General features: G+C 48.3%; 6 protein-coding genes across 6 annotated transcripts; 2 read left to right on the forward strand and 4 right to left on the reverse strand.

The window, feature by feature from the left end:
- The first annotated feature begins 1,190 nt into the window (after positions 1 to 1,190).
- On the forward strand, positions 1,191 to 2,624 carry BGZ61DRAFT_519535 (uncharacterized protein). Its single transcript, XM_046252406.1, has 3 exons — positions 1,191 to 1,671; positions 1,883 to 2,181; positions 2,414 to 2,624. The coding sequence occupies exons 1-3, from the start codon at positions 1,227 to 1,229 to the stop codon at positions 2,588 to 2,590; spliced, it is 921 nt and encodes a 306-aa protein (XP_046101765.1). The 5' UTR covers positions 1,191 to 1,226; the 3' UTR covers positions 2,591 to 2,624.
- Positions 2,625 to 2,913: 289 nt separating this feature from the next.
- BGZ61DRAFT_58721 (uncharacterized protein) lies at positions 2,914 to 3,941 on the forward strand (the record flags this gene model as incomplete). Its single annotated transcript, XM_046256474.1, has 3 exons — positions 2,914 to 3,178; positions 3,239 to 3,459; positions 3,530 to 3,941. Coding segments are annotated over exons 1-3 (786 nt in total), but the record flags the coding sequence as incomplete, so codon positions are not given.
- Positions 3,942 to 4,561: 620 nt separating this feature from the next.
- BGZ61DRAFT_455347 (uncharacterized protein) lies at positions 4,562 to 6,434 on the reverse strand. Its single transcript, XM_046246368.1, has 3 exons — positions 6,042 to 6,434; positions 5,472 to 5,961; positions 4,562 to 5,423 (listed from the first exon to the last, which is right to left on the reverse strand). Exons 1-3 carry the CDS (start codon positions 6,342 to 6,344, stop codon positions 4,780 to 4,782), a joined length of 1,437 nt encoding a protein of 478 aa, XP_046101767.1. The 5' UTR covers positions 6,345 to 6,434; the 3' UTR covers positions 4,562 to 4,779.
- An 821-nt stretch (positions 6,435 to 7,255) lies between these two features.
- BGZ61DRAFT_356706 (uncharacterized protein) lies at positions 7,256 to 7,611 on the reverse strand (the record flags this gene model as incomplete). The annotated part of the gene is made up of 2 exons (XM_046240811.1): positions 7,256 to 7,485; positions 7,551 to 7,611. The coding sequence occupies 2 exons, from the start codon at positions 7,609 to 7,611 to the stop codon at positions 7,256 to 7,258; spliced, it is 291 nt and encodes a 96-aa protein (XP_046101768.1).
- A 2,291-nt stretch (positions 7,612 to 9,902) lies between these two features.
- On the reverse strand, positions 9,903 to 11,162 carry BGZ61DRAFT_495578 (NADP-dependent oxidoreductase domain-containing protein; the record flags this gene model as incomplete). Its single annotated transcript, XM_046250906.1, has 6 exons — positions 9,903 to 10,198; positions 10,261 to 10,455; positions 10,505 to 10,618; positions 10,672 to 10,812; positions 10,871 to 10,949; positions 11,004 to 11,162. The coding sequence occupies 6 exons, from the start codon at positions 11,160 to 11,162 to the stop codon at positions 9,903 to 9,905; spliced, it is 984 nt and encodes a 327-aa protein (XP_046101769.1).
- A 1,316-nt stretch (positions 11,163 to 12,478) lies between these two features.
- On the reverse strand, positions 12,479 to 14,310 carry BGZ61DRAFT_495579 (major facilitator superfamily domain-containing protein; the record flags this gene model as incomplete). Its single annotated transcript, XM_046250907.1, has 5 exons — positions 12,479 to 13,019; positions 13,077 to 13,132; positions 13,199 to 13,591; positions 13,783 to 14,059; positions 14,135 to 14,310. 5 exons carry the CDS (start codon positions 14,308 to 14,310, stop codon positions 12,479 to 12,481), a joined length of 1,443 nt encoding a protein of 480 aa, XP_046101770.1.
- Between the last annotated feature and the right edge of the window lie 189 nt (positions 14,311 to 14,499).

Here is a 14,499-nt window from a genome sequence, read left to right on the forward strand (position 1 = left end):
TCGTCAGGATACGGTCAATAGGTGAACAGGATACAGGGACCATCATTTAATCATGGGTAATTGAGAGGTTGAGTCTGAATATTGGTTGGAGGTGTAGGCGAGAATACAAGAGCGATATAGAATCGTCACATAAAAGCCATAATCAGAGGTCTATCGACACCATCCCCCGTGTACTAAAATGCAACGCTGAACGTTACGTGCTGCAGCGTCGTAGTTTATTTAGCCCAACAGCGCAGACCTCCCATTTCCGTATCGCACCTGTGCCCGGGTGAGTTTTGTCTAACCTATTTCTCACTTTTATATTAGTAAACAGTAGATGATGTGGAATCAAGAGTTCTGATTTTAGAAAACTCATCGCAACAAGTGGCGAGTCGCTAATCAGTTAATAGAGCTCACATGAAAGTTGGGAATCTCCATAGGCATGTACCAAGCCACAGCCGTCCTCGTTGAATGATGTGTTTTTAGTGGAAATACGGGGACGATGCTAGGACCTGATGAACTGTAGGTAGGATAATGATGACTAGGCTAGCTATGTGATGGACGGTGTGTCGCAGGGGCGATCACCTCTGTCCCGTATGCCTAGTATCTCAGGCGTAAAACGGGACAAGTCGAAACAAGGGTCCGACCTCGGGTCCACCAACAGTTTTCTGTTTGCTGTGTGGCCAGCAAAACAAAGTGGAGAATACGCGTGATGGGCCACAAAAAGAAATGATCAGCCTCACCGGGAGATTGATGAGCGCACATAGAACATCGTATGGAGACCCATAACCAAACCCGTCATCCATTTTTCTTCACTATCCTCTGATAGTCGTATAGGTTGCGTTTATGACATTCCTGCGTGACGTGTTATCTATCAGACATTTTCCCCCTGAATTTCTGCATGTTGGGTCAAGTTCAGCAACTCCGGCATCGCCACAAGTCGCGCTACGAGGCATATGACATGCGACGGGAGACAACCATCCTGTGGCAAGTGGGAGATTTCCGATTGTACCTGCGTTTACTTGACACCAAAGAGCACAAAGCCAAGACTATCACGTCATGACCGAGAATGCATTACCTCGTCATGGTTGCAGGAGAATCGCACCCCGCCGGAGTTCGATAGCTCACCTACGCCTAAATCAGAATCAAATCAACTTTTCACGCTCCAGCACCTCTCGCTCCGTGGTCACTGAGTAAATGATGCCCGCTGAGGCATACATCAGTTCTGCGTTATCGACGCCTACCTAATGAACGAACACCTCCCTCTTTCCATGATACGTTTGGACACTTTGCATCCGGAATCGTCAGATTGGTATAAGCAACCTGCCCATGAGCTAGAGCACCGAGGCCTGCGAGCATTCAACAAGTCGCTGACGGACACGACCGGTTGGAATGCTGTGCCACGGTTTCTATTCTTGTCGCTCCTTGCCCTCGATTTCCTCGTCGAAAATCTCGCGCATAAAGACTATGACCTCGATTCAACACTTCTTCTTCTGGTCGAATGTCCCCGACTTTGTCGAGGGGTACGGAGATGGGTCAAGGATGGGTCTCAGCGGTTCGACTCTCAGCCTATGATTTTGCACCTTCGGGCAACACTCGGCAACCTGTCGAGGAGACCTGATACGAGCATAACTATTTGGAAGATGTTGCACACATTCGACCTGAACCTAACGTCACTAAATGACTCCGAGGGTGCAAAACGGGCCATGTTCATCCTCGTAGTCGGCCAAGTCATCGGAGCGTCGAAGAGGGTGGATCATTCCCGTTCATTCTAAAGAACCGGACGTCGTGGTAATCCCCGCAGAAACGATGGCCTGGGAATATCTCGGTGGTGGCGGGGACCGGAACGCCCGGCTTCAACACGCGTGTTGTCTAAGCTGATATCGTTGCTGTCAATCGACAGGGCCACAACCTTCTGGGATTGGTCAATGGTGGGAATTACCCCTTGAAGCCCGAGGCCTTGGCGCCGGTGCAGGACCGAAACTGCAGCTTGTTTTCTGGAGAAGGGAAATCCCCCTCCAGCTAAGCCGGATACGAGCTTTTCCTGCGTATGCAGTCTCCTCCACCGTCGCCGTATTTCCCTTAGCTCCGGACGTGGCTGAGCAAGAGTCGCCGGTGGCCACCCAATCCTTACCTTGGGAGCCATCAAGAGATAACTCAACTCAGACACAGCAATCGGGAACCCTGCCCACTCATACTTCAGTGCGCCAAGACCTGGCGGTAATCAAAATACTCCGCTCAGTCAAAGGCAAGTTCAGTGTTAACAGTGACGCCTGTGAAGCAATCTGCTCACCAAAACCCGGAATGGGATGAGTGAGGGTCAACACAGCCCAACATGTCAAGATAACGTGAAGGACCCCGGTACGGAAGCACCGGCTGGCCCACTATGTCAACATCAAGCACTTTGATGCCATGGCTGCTCCACATCGCCTAGTGCACGACCGTGAGGGATCGACCGTTAGCCGGGATGGATTTCCCCGACAGAGAGTTGGATGATGTCAACAGCAACGCTATCTATGGATTTAACCAAAGTGACGGTACCTGTCATCCCTACACGTCAGATAACACCGGGCTTGGCGTGCTCTCAACCGCCGAGGGGAGGGCCGTGTAGACAGTATGCCTTAACGCAACATGCATCATCAGATACCTTGAACAGATATCTCGTATAACTTCTGCAAAACAACACTTTCCGACCAGTAAAGAGTGCATACGTCCTAAGCAGTCACATTCTATCAAAAATCAGTTCCTAAAATAGGAGCTTATCACCGTCAAGTGTGCGTAGCACTGCCCCGTCATAGCTTGATCCACTTGCTCTCGGTTTCGCTTTCAAGATAACCGAACGCGAGAGCGAATGCAAGAATAAGCATGAAATAACATTACGAACCTTCGTTTTTAACTCAACTTAAAACATATCATCAACATTTTCACATCTGATATCTAACAAAAGGCTTCTGGAAACCATCTAGCACAGGCACAATACACTCGTTCTTCCCTTGATGCCTCCCAAATCCGACAAGCCTCTCTATCTCCCAGCTCAACCAGAATCATGGCCGAAATTCTCCGAACTCGGTATAAAATCGCAATCCAAGCGATTCAATTACTCTTAGTTCTGACGGTTCTCGTTATATCGGTCGTCAGGATGCTTAATCGACCAGCGGGTGCGCCGGGAAGCCCGGGGGGTACAATGAGTCTAGGAATGGTAATTTCCTCAACGTCCACCCAATGCAGAAATTTCAGCAAGCTCATGTTACGACTTTAGAGTGCAAAATCTCTAGTAATCTTGCTCTATGAGATTTTGACGGAACATGTCCGGTCATTGAAAAGATTCCAGAGTCTCAAAGCTTATACAATTCTGAACGCCTTGGAGATTGTCTTCTGGGGCTCTGTTGTGTATTTGACAATCCAGTCCAACACTAAATATTGTGTTGGCACTCGTTGCGTCCTTGGCTGGGTTATAGTGGGACTCGCAATTACCCTCAGGTATTACACACGAACGGATGGCGAACCCATCGCCTCGGCCAACATGAAGCTAACGAACTGTTCAAAATAGCATTCTGGCATTCTGTATGGCTCTAGTCTGCTTTGGAAATTTCCGGAACCTTCGCGAGCAACAAGAGCAGGAGGAGTACCAAGCCGCCATGAAGGCAAAAGCCAAAGAAGCTGCTCTCGGGCCCTCACAAGGAACAGAGCAATTGTTCGAACGGGATGGAACCCATGGGAGCCACGGAAGACATGGAAGAGAGAGAGTGGAACCAGTGGCTCCACGGCGTTCAAGCCGTGGATACCATTCATTCCAAGGACACCAGACACCCTCTGGCAACGCTCATCACTACGGAAAGATGCACCCAACTCGAGGAAGACTCTCGACTTATGAGATGTATTCTTCACATGGAAACAACTCTGCCAACATTCTGCCCTCAACGAATAGTCGGCATTCCTTCCCTAGCCAACAATCAACTTATGGAATGGATCCATCTCAGGGGATGCAGAATTTTTATGCGCAACCCGGACAATGGGAGACGCATAGCCATCATAGGTTATCCACTCAAGGAGGATATCCGGTAACAGGGGGTTCTCCAACATACGTGACCTATCCGTATCAATTTGTCCAATACGGTGCTGGGCAACAAGTGGCAGGATATGCGGGACAACAAGGGGTAGTGTATGCTGGACAACAAGGGGCAGGATATGCTGACTACAATGTTGTATCACAGCCTAATGTTAGACGTAGTTCTTATCCCATCCTCAGATAGTGACTCTTGGATATCATCCTCTTATTATATGCTATTAGACTGTTAATATTAATCCAACTATTACGGAGGAATCTCCAGAGGCCATCGTTCATGTTGCTCCAGTCATCTAGGGCAGAATGAACTTGAGTCAGGAGTAAAGACTTTGCAGTGGTGCCAAAAGCGAACTCCCGACTTCAAGGCGTTGGAAGCCGCAAGACCCCAGATCCCATTTATATTCCGCTGACACCATGTTGTTGAACAGTCAATGGGGGTACTGCTAGAGACCCATGCCGGACGTCTGCGCCCCCCTCCCCTGGATAATGCATTCGCCCGAGACGAGACCGCTGGCTGAAGAGTTTGATTCGGAAATTATGGAAGGTACAATCTTTGCTTAGGAATAAGATTAAGCAAGTATAGAAAATTAAACCTAGAATTAGAATAAAATGAAGACATAAAATATATTTGGATTAGAACCCGCTCAAACATCGACCACAATACTGAGAACCCCAACCAGTGAGCCTTCAATCTTCGTAGACGAGGAGAGAAAGCCACAGAATACCGGCCATCCTCAAAACCACCTCGCTTTTCTCGCATATTCATATGCCTGGTAGGAAAAGGCATCCCAATCGGCTGCCTTCTTCCGTGGTTTATCTGAAACTTTGAATCCTCGGAACTCAACATTCCTGCCAACGTATGGAAAGTAGTCAGCTAGGCCTTCGAATCTTGCGCAACGGTCGCTCATAAAATCGAGATGGCCAGACTCGATATCGGGAAGGATTTGGCCCTCGCCAGTCTCTCGACCCCGGAGTCTGTAATACACCCGGCGAGAGAGTGAAGGCATCATCTTGCCTCTCTTGGCGTCATGACCGGCGCCACGGGCTTTCTCGTTACTCACGGCCTTCGCCAGGCGCTTCTTCCCTTTGCCTTTTTGATCTTGGTCAGGCTCTTCTTCATCGTCATCATCGTCGGGAGATCCACAGTCATCGGAGTGCGACTCAGGCTCGGCAATGTTATCCAACACCTCATCAGAGAGGCCCAACAGCATTGTTCCCTCGATGATTCCAAATTGGAAATCTGCGATAAGAGTTCCCTTTGTGCCGCGGCAGACATCAAGAGTAAACGTGATGTCACGAGTCTCCGACCAACCGTTCGATACTGGTAGGCATTGTACAATGTATGAACCTCGACATCGCTGGAGGTCGAACGATGGAGCTGGCACAGGATTAGCAGAGGTTCCTTTTTGACCCTGGGGAGTTTCACCCTGGCTTTGCTTAACGTATTGCCGGTGAGCCTCCATGGCGTTCTCCCACTTGGAGTCCTGTTGTTGCTTCCGGATCTTGGCTGCCTCGGCACTGATGCCCTCCGCCAAACTCCGAACAGCACCGAGATGCCATCCGATGCACAGAGTTCTATCCATCCCAGTCCCTCCGCTCACGGTATGGAGTCCGTCAACTCGCTCCGCGATTCTGTGAAGACTCGCTCTGTCACCAAACCCGTGTACCGCCAGTGGCTTTGTCGTCTTCGCCTGGTCAGGCTGCCCGTCAGTCAGGAAGTAATATTCTATGAAGCGATTCAGGTCCAAGCTTGCTCTTTGGCCTGGTGTTGTGCATTTGGCGAATTTGTCGTCGTCTTGGTATTTTTTCTTCGCGTCGTAGGCCCGGACGTCGCGTTCCCATGCCTGCTGTAGAGGCTCGTAGTCGCGTCGCATCGACTTTTCCAGGAGAAGCACCGCCGCCGGGACACGCTCACACTGAGAGGTAGCGCTTGAGAAACAATTCCAAGGCATGTGTGCAGCAGCCAAGCTGAAGGGATATCATGGCTAGGACTCACCCTGTCTTCGCGAACGGCAACCTCGAGCAGGTCACGAAGTTGTGACACCTTGGCAGTTGAAGCAAACTCGATTCCATAGTGCTTTAATTGCGCAACAAAAAAATCCTTCTTAAACAGTTCTTTCGCAGATTCTCGTGCTGCTTTTTGGTCTCGCTTTAGTCGAAGCGTCTCGGGGTAGAACAGCTGTTTCAGGCGCGAGCCCTCAACGCGGTCGACGCCTGACACGCTGAATGTCCCGTGGCAGACTTGAAAGCCCTTCCGTTTGAGAACTGCCGGCTCGGGACGGTTGCTGGCTTCTGCCATCTTGTATACTCCGGGCTTGTCTGATTATTGGGACAGCTATGAGAGATATTTATCAGGGTCGACTGTAGGAGGGGTAATGCTCCGAATAAAAGTATAATTGCTTATTCTTTGCCTAGCCAACAACTAGTCTGTCATGATATTGGTGGACTAATGACGATGATTAAGCGACGTCCAATTTGAACCTAAAATATAAGGCGTGAATAGCTTTGCAAATTGGCTGAGGCTGGATTCACCGCTGGTTTAGCTGGTAGCGTCTGCTACCAGGTGCCCATTCTTGCATCTGATCAATTACATAGCAGGGCCGCAAATATCCATGGGTAAGTATCCGCCCGTGGATAATCTATGTTAAACCATGGGTAGCGATGGGCCCTAAATTGCTCCCCGCAGGTAGCAATTTGCAGTCTATTACTACCCAGCAGACGAAACACTATATATATATAATGAAATAAAAATATGCAATAAGATATATAGAAGATGTTAATTGAAAAATACTTTTATTGAATTTTATTTCATTTTCTATAGTTTATAATTCTTTTCTATTTATTTTAGGAAAAAAAACCCACCTACCCTATAGAAATTTTCTCCTTTGGGCACCCACGGGCTACCCATATTTCGCCATGGGCACCCATGGGACCCCGTGGGCTAGGTAATTTATGCCCTATCAGATTAATGATGTAGGTCTCTGCTCAGCCACCGTGAATGATACTTGAATCAATCAGCCTCCGAAGGATATGACACCTCAGCTAAACCTCGACCGGCGTTGTTTCTAAACCTAGCAAGAACTGATCTCTGGAAAGAGAAATAGATTTTGGTGTGTTCGAGCTTCGCCTCTGAGTATGAGAGTATTTAACTTGAATGTCAACGTTCCAGGAATTTATTCAGTATTCTAGGTTCTTTTAATCTAGACATTATCAAAACTTCAAGGTGCCCGTCTGCCCACCCGCTGTACATTCAGCGACTGTCCTCCCCTGGTTCAAAATTGACGACTCATTAGGCGGGATGAATTGCGCACATCGCCCAAATTGATCGCATTCGCCCTCGTCGTTACCGACTGTGCATGGCGCTCCTGAATTGCCGAATAGTGCGCTTCCTCTGCCGCTAGCGAAGTCGCCGAACCCGCTATCGTCACGGGGGATTGAGGCTGTTAATTTTGTCAGTAATGAGACAGCAAAACCCATAACAGTGGGCAGGTAGTGTATATCTTACCTGCAAAAGCGTGGCCTACGGCAAAGGCGGCAATGGAAAAAAGGATGGTGGAAGGATGCATGATGGCGGAATTGTTAAGTTTGTTTAAGCTTAAAGAAAAATGTGGAACAGTCTTGTGAAGAGAAATTGTTGTTAATCGACCTGCGATGATGGCGTGATTCAAATTCTTTGGCGCAGAGCGGCTGACAGACTTTATATTCAAGTCTCCAATATGCGAAAACTTTGCTACCAGTTCTAGCTGTCAACCTTGAACAGAAGCACTTTGTTGTCATTTCTGGTACAGGTCAGGTAACAGCGCCCGAAACTAGCGTTGTGTGAGCAAGCCTTGGCAACATCAACGCCTCGCTTCAAATCAGTGCGTTCCAAAGCTGATGCGTGTCACTTGTCAGATCCACTTAGAATGGAATAAAATGAAACCCTGGAACGCAGCCCTGAGGTTTCGGGTTGAGGCAACACTGAAACCCCGGCGGACCCAGCTGGGATAGCTCGGACCCCAGGGGCAATCCTGTTAGCGCTTCAGTTCAAGACAGGCCAAGAAATTCTCCTACACTCGAGTCTTGTCTTCTATTGTTCGAATTTTCCAGGATGCGTCGAGTTCAGCTGCAACAATCCGGGGTAACCCCAGCTCTGCAAGGGTACTGGACGTTTTATTCTTCGGCGTGCCCTGGGATACTAACTCTTCTAGTGATGCCTGCGACGTTACGGATGATACCTTCAATGTATGGGTATCAAAATCAACTCAGACAGGGTTTATTGAACGTTTTTACGTAACTAGGGGCATTTGTCAATGTCCTAATACCGTGTGCCACCTTCTTGCTCAGCCTCGCAAATTCGTCCGGCGAATTCTGTCTACACGATTTAAAGCTCAATGGGAATGAGACAACTTGGATCGCAGACTATGTGCTGTTGCAAATCTTTCTAGATGTAGTTGAGCTGACCCCAGGCTTCACACCGGGTCCGTCGTGATCGATGCTGGGATGCTGGTCTCTCCTAAGCTTATCCAATATAGCAAACGATTTTACACACCTGGGGGGGAAGGGTAGTCATTTAGGTAAATTGTATAAGACTTATCCAGCTCTCGACCTGATCTTACTGCAACAGCAACGAAACAGGTGATGCGCATCGACACATCGGGCTGGTGCGATATTTCATGAACAGTCAATCATGCGACGCTTCATATGACACTGAAACTAGGGGGTGATAAGATCCACCATATTGAAGCATTCAGATTATTTGGGTTAGTCCCAACCTACTGGTCATCGGATTGATGATTTGGTGACAAAGGGCGGAGGACAGTTACAAAACATGCCTCGGGGCCATATTTGCGGGTCTGCTACCGGGAAGAAGGCAGGATTCTAGAATAATTTTAGGCGGTAATGGCTAAGTAGTTGCTGCGTCTTCTTTTTTTTTTTTTTTTTTTTTTTTTTGGAGAGCATCTCAGACCAAAGAAAGGTGAACAGAGAACGAAGGCGTAGTTAATGAAGCTCCAGTGGATCGTCGCTCAAAACGTTAGAGTATCATCGGCTAGGTTGCGGGATATGCACAATGTCGAGGTGAAGCCAAGACTTGAGCTCACAAGGATAGCGGGAGTAAAACCGGTGGCGGAGAATATCTTCAAGGCTAAATGACTAGAATAATAAGCAAACCCCAAGTGTAATATGTCAATTTCAGCTTCTGCAAGGGTTGAACTCAAGCAAACCATCTATGTCGTCAGCCCACCCCATCGTTGTCGAGTCGACGTCACAATAATGACAATGTAACAGCGCCGACATTGCCGCAACATTTGTTCGCGCGATTCACACTGGATAATTCAAGGGAATATCGAATTTCAAATCGATTCTGGCCCGTCTGAATCCGATTTACGACGATGCTGAACCGATATTCGAGCCATCCATAGTGCCGTTGTCGAAGCACACCATCAAACACTATAACCGGAAATGAAGACTCATATTACCTCCCTCAAATGACAACATTCAGCATTACTCACGGCCGGCAAGGTCTCTCGAGAAATCTTCCCAGAGTCGTGCCACAATTTCGATGACTTCTTCTCCCAGCAGGAAAGTAGGCAGTTTATTCCGAGAAGCCGATAGAATTATTGCTCGACAGCTTGACAGCAGATCTGGGAGGCGGTGGGCGATGGTAAGTAATAACTGATGCTCTTTGTTATTTATACTGGGTATATCATAATGGGTTTGTCTTGCTGAGTATTCATGTTGTAAAGACGAGACAAAATGGATAACCGGTCCTCAATAGCTTAATAGGCAATTTTATATGGTTTTTCTTTCATTTACTTACTTCCCTAGACATGCCTTTTTTCCTTAGAGAAAGAAAAAGACGGAGACATGTTTATGACTAATGCCCAACCCGAGCCTGCTGGTCAGGTTCATATCTGTTACCATGGGGCTTCGAAGAGTCAATAATCTGTCTCAGGCTTTTCTTCTCTTCTTCGGTCAAATCAATATCCCTCGAAGCCCAGTTGTTCTCCAACCGGCGAGCCTTGGTCGTGCCTGGAATAGCAATCATGCCCTGCGCAGCGACCCAAGCCAGAGCGATCTGAGACAAGGTACAGCCCTTTTTCTCAGCAAGCTTCTTTATCTCATCTACAATGTTTCGGTTCTTGTAGAAATTCTCGCCTTGGAATTTGGGGACTGCGAGTGAGTTAGTATATACGTGTCAAGATGCCCTGCTATTTATCAAGCGTGTAACGTACTCTTTCGACGGAAGTCGTTCGGTGCAAAGTCATCCGGGGTTTTGTAAGGGAAATCATCCACAAGCCACCCATGGCCTAGGGGGCTGTAAGCCACGTATGCCACATTCAGTTCCTTTGCGGTGTCGATCAAGCCATCGCTTTCGTGCAAGGTCTCAAAAGCTGAATACTCTGCCTGAACGGCATCGATCTTGGCGACTTATGCTTAATTAGTAACCGCCATTAGTGCGAAATAGAGAAAACTCACTTGAATTTGCCTTGCGCAATGTCTTCGCAGAGCACTCGGAAAGACCAATGTACTTGGTCTTGCCTTGCTTCCTAATCTCGTCTAGTGTAGAAATTGACTCCTCCAAGGGAGTATCTATCAGTAGTTGGTTAGCAGACGAATAAGATTCCGCCAAGTGGGATACACACTCGGGTCAATTCGATGAAGATAGTATAGATCAGGTGTGAATCCAAGCCTTTCGATAGTACCTTCAATGTACTCTTTAATGTGCTCAGCAGAGTTGGTCACAGATCCGTCTCCGAACGCAGCGATGCCACACTTCGAAGCAACTAACAAAGAGAAGTCTTTTTTAGTATAATTCCACAGGGTTCGTTGTACCAAACTTACTGAAAACCTTGTCGCGAACACCATGCTTCCTGATGAAGTCTCCAAGGAGCTTCTCATTCACGCCGGCTTGGTAAACAACCTGATTCACGGGAGTCAGACTACCAAGGATACTAATACCATCTCGGAGGCTTACCGCCGTATCCCAAAATGTGCACCCCAGCTCAATTGCCTTCAGGAGAACGGGTTCTGCCTCTTCAAGGCTCAGATCGCTCCCCAAGCCAAAGCTGAGACCCATGGCGCCAAAGCCGGGCGATGGGACTTGGATGTCTCCGAAAGGAAGTGTTTTGGTCATTTTGTTCAATAGGTGATGGGAAGATGAATATTTGCGTGATTGATTGTGCTTGAAACACCTCAAGAAGGAGGATGTCGGCAGTTTATACCTAGACAAGATCATCTCATGACGCACTCGTCGGTCGCAGTTTACGGACACGTTAGCGTAAGTCCGTTTGCCGCGGAGTTAAGTACCAGACAAGCCATTCACGCTTGACCCCTCCGATTGCGTCATGTAATGCACTACATCACGGAACTTTGGCTAGGTGGACCTAATTCTGGTGATTGAGACAGAGAGATTCGGTTTGTTGGAAACGAGACGGGTAGGAAAGGAGCAATCCCACAATTTAATCCTGTACTCGCCGTGATCCACCTGCAAAACAGCGCACTAGCTGAGGTTAGTGCTGCAACACCTCAATTTACGGGGCTCTCGCCGAGGATGGATCCAAAACTGTCCACTCAGAGGGCGCATGATGAATCCCCGCAGTCAGCAGGTTGCATTAGCGGCTGGAAGAATCTCGGATCAGATGCAATGGCTTGCGGAGTACAAATTCCTAAGTTCACAGTACGGTCACACATGATGGCTACTGTATTAAATGATTGCCTAGACAGGTAGAATTGACATGTACACAAGGTATCTATGTAAATCGTACAACCGGTCGCTTGTGGCAACTCCCACCTCTTCAGTGCCTAAGCATTCTAGATAAATGCCTTAAGTCTGCCAATCAGTATTAGACTGTATAAGTAGATGGTGAGACTTAACGCTCGACATGTTTTGCTGCCATTAGAATTTGGGCGGTAAAAGTAACAGGTTCGGGCAGGAATACTGGTTGAAGATCCTCGGAGCCCTGGGGACTGAGTCCAGCGTATTAAACATTTGTATAACAGTTCTTGCACAGTGCTGAAATAGTTGTAAAAGTGAATAGCAATATTTAATATTGACGAGCCCTTGTTATTCACTGCGATGGGGCTGGATGCCTCGTAGACAAAACTACCACACATAGCATTATCTCTAGGGGTGTAGGGTAGGGACCGCCAGAGTGTATTTTAGTACATTAAAAGTAATCCTTGGTACAGTAGGCGATAATCGCGATCGACAGATTTTACGTTGGCATAGAATTAGAAGCCTACGTGAATATGGTGGCTAGAAGGCCACTGTTTGGCAGCAAATTTCGACGTAATAGAAAATATTATGTGGCCAAAAGTTTTGAATTTTTTTGTCAAGAAATATTGTTAATTATTGAGAAATTAACGATAATTAGCACGTCGAATAAATAGTCGAATAAATTTTATTTACAATCTCAACTAGTATCAAGTGCAGATTGTACAACTTCGCCTTTACTCAGTGTACAGTTTCACTTGCTGCCCTGTTCGCTCTGCCTCCGCTAGCATTTTCTTATTCTCTTTCTTCAACAAAAACTTCATGAGCATTGACGCTATAATACTCAGAACAGAGAACGCCATCATAAGCAGCATGGCCATAACATAGCGCGGTCCATCGGAAGCAGGAAAGAAGTAAGGGCTCCAGATGTTGCCAAGCTGAGACAGCAGGTTGACAATAGCGGTTGCGCATGCCCTCTTCTCTGGTGTCTGGTTTAGGGAAGACGCAGCCCACGAGTATACCGTGGCGTTGGCGGCAAAAGCGCCGGCGCAGTAGAGAAATGAGGCAAAATACCGAGCCGGGATATTGAGAGTTGCGGCAGAGATGATGAAGCCGGCAATAGCCACGGCCATGGGCGCCATGATGTGGTAGCCTCGCTCGTTGTGACGGTCGCTGGAGTAGGCCACGAGGAAGGATATGGCGGCGCCGAAGAGGTACGGGGGCGCGGTGAGAACTAGAGTGACAGTCCGGGAGCCGAGGTTCATGGACTTGACGATACTGTAGTAGGTGTGAGGTTCGGAGTTTTGGCCCTCGCACAAGGTACGGAGAACTTACGTCGGGAAGAAGTTGTTGAAGCCATAGGCCGTATGGTTGGCACAAAGGATGACGACCTAGTTGAGTTGGTTAGCACAGATGACATCTACGCAATGAAACTGAATGTGGAAATGCCAACTCACAAAGATCCAAGTGCGGATGTCCCTGACAGCGAGTCCCAAGCCATGCCACACGGAGCGATCAGCCTCGGGAAGCGAGACACGGTCCAGAGCAATGCGCTGTTGAGCCAACTCTAGCTCTCCACTACTGAACAACCACTTTCCACTTCCAGTTTTGGACTCGGGAAAGTCTGGAAGCAGAGCGAAAGCGATAATGGCTGCTACAATGCTCCCGGTTCCCTCGAGGATAAAGAGCCACTGCCAGCCGTGCAGGCCTCTGACACCTGACATGCCGGCAAAGATTCCCGCCGCGATTAGGCCGGAGAATGCGGTCGCCAGGACGAGTCCGGAGTAGAGAACGGCGGTTCGGAGAGCGAGCTCTTTGCGGGTGTACCAGGCTGATAGCATGAAGAAGGCCTGGCGTCTCGTCAGCGGAAGTGCTTCCAGTACCAATAGGGTGTTCAGAAACCAAGGAAGAGCATGGGGTGATGGTGGTGTTGTAAAAGCTCTTGTGCGGGGAGTTTATGGACGGAAAATACTGACACCAGCTGTTGACGTTGTTTGTTAGCAATCTGCTCCATCAACAGCACTCTGACAGATAAGGTCACGATGAGAAACATACGAAAGAACGGGGCTTCCACAATGCCAAGGAAGAAACGGACTGCGATGAGGCCAGAGAAGCTCGTGACACCCGCGGTAGCTGCAGAAATACAGGACCAGACCATGACACAGCATGGGAGGTAGATGCTCGGACGGACTCTTGTGAGAATCATATTGGAGGGTAGTTGGGCGAGCATGTAGCCGACATTGAGGATGGATACTGCAACGTTGAACTGGTTGCCAGCGAGCCCGACGTCGGATTCAAAGTCATCGAGACGAGCTTGTCTAGTGGTCAACCCCGAATTCTAGGTTAGCACACGAGGCCAATGACTGACGGAGTGGATGTAAGGAGGAACTAACGCGATGTTGTTCCTGTCAAGATAATTGAACATGTAGAGGATCCAAACCATGGGCATCAGTGTCATGTCCAGCTTGCGGACAACTCGCCTTTCGGCTGCCTTCCACTCTGGGCTCTCATGATGACCGAAGGGGCTTTCCGAAGCTCTTTCCTTCTGTTCCTGGTCTTCGGGGTCCATCTTGGCGTGGACAGAGATGCTGTCTTCGACATCTGTCTGAGGAAGAGAATTGTTGTGCTTCTCCGCTGTCATCTTGAAGGCGAAGATGGTGGACAAGTCGATGTTTTGGTACAAAGAGATGGAAAGGCGAGATTCAAAGAGGAGAAAGAAGAACAGAGAGCGTCCTATCTATCAAGAGTGTTAGAATTG

This window comes from Ilyonectria robusta (assembly GCF_021365365.1).
Source record: "Ilyonectria robusta strain PMI_751 chromosome Unknown BGZ61scaffold_15, whole genome shotgun sequence".
NCBI classification, from domain to species: domain Eukaryota; kingdom Fungi; phylum Ascomycota; class Sordariomycetes; order Hypocreales; family Nectriaceae; genus Ilyonectria; species Ilyonectria robusta.

Coding starts and splice junctions, on each gene's coding strand:
- BGZ61DRAFT_519535 (XM_046252406.1), top strand. CDS start 1,227: ATGAACGAACACCTCCCTCTTTCCATGATACGTTTGGACACTTTGCAT. Junction 1,672..1,882: donor GTCACTAAATGACTCCGAGG/GTGCAAAACGGG, acceptor GTCAATCGACAG/GGCCACAACCTTCTGGGATT. Junction 2,182..2,413: donor CCCTGCCCACTCATACTTCA/GTGCGCCAAGAC, acceptor CACATCGCCTAG/TGCACGACCGTGAGGGATCG.
- BGZ61DRAFT_455347 (XM_046246368.1), bottom strand. CDS start 6,344: ATGGCAGAAGCCAGCAACCGTCCCGAGCCGGCAGTTCTCAAACGGAAG. Junction 5,962..6,041: donor TTGCCGTTCGCGAAGACAGG/GTGAGTCCTAGC, acceptor GCTACCTCTCAG/TGTGAGCGTGTCCCGGCGGC. Junction 5,424..5,471: donor ATACGTTAAGCAAAGCCAGG/GTGAAACTCCCC, acceptor ATCCTGTGCCAG/CTCCATCGTTCGACCTCCAG.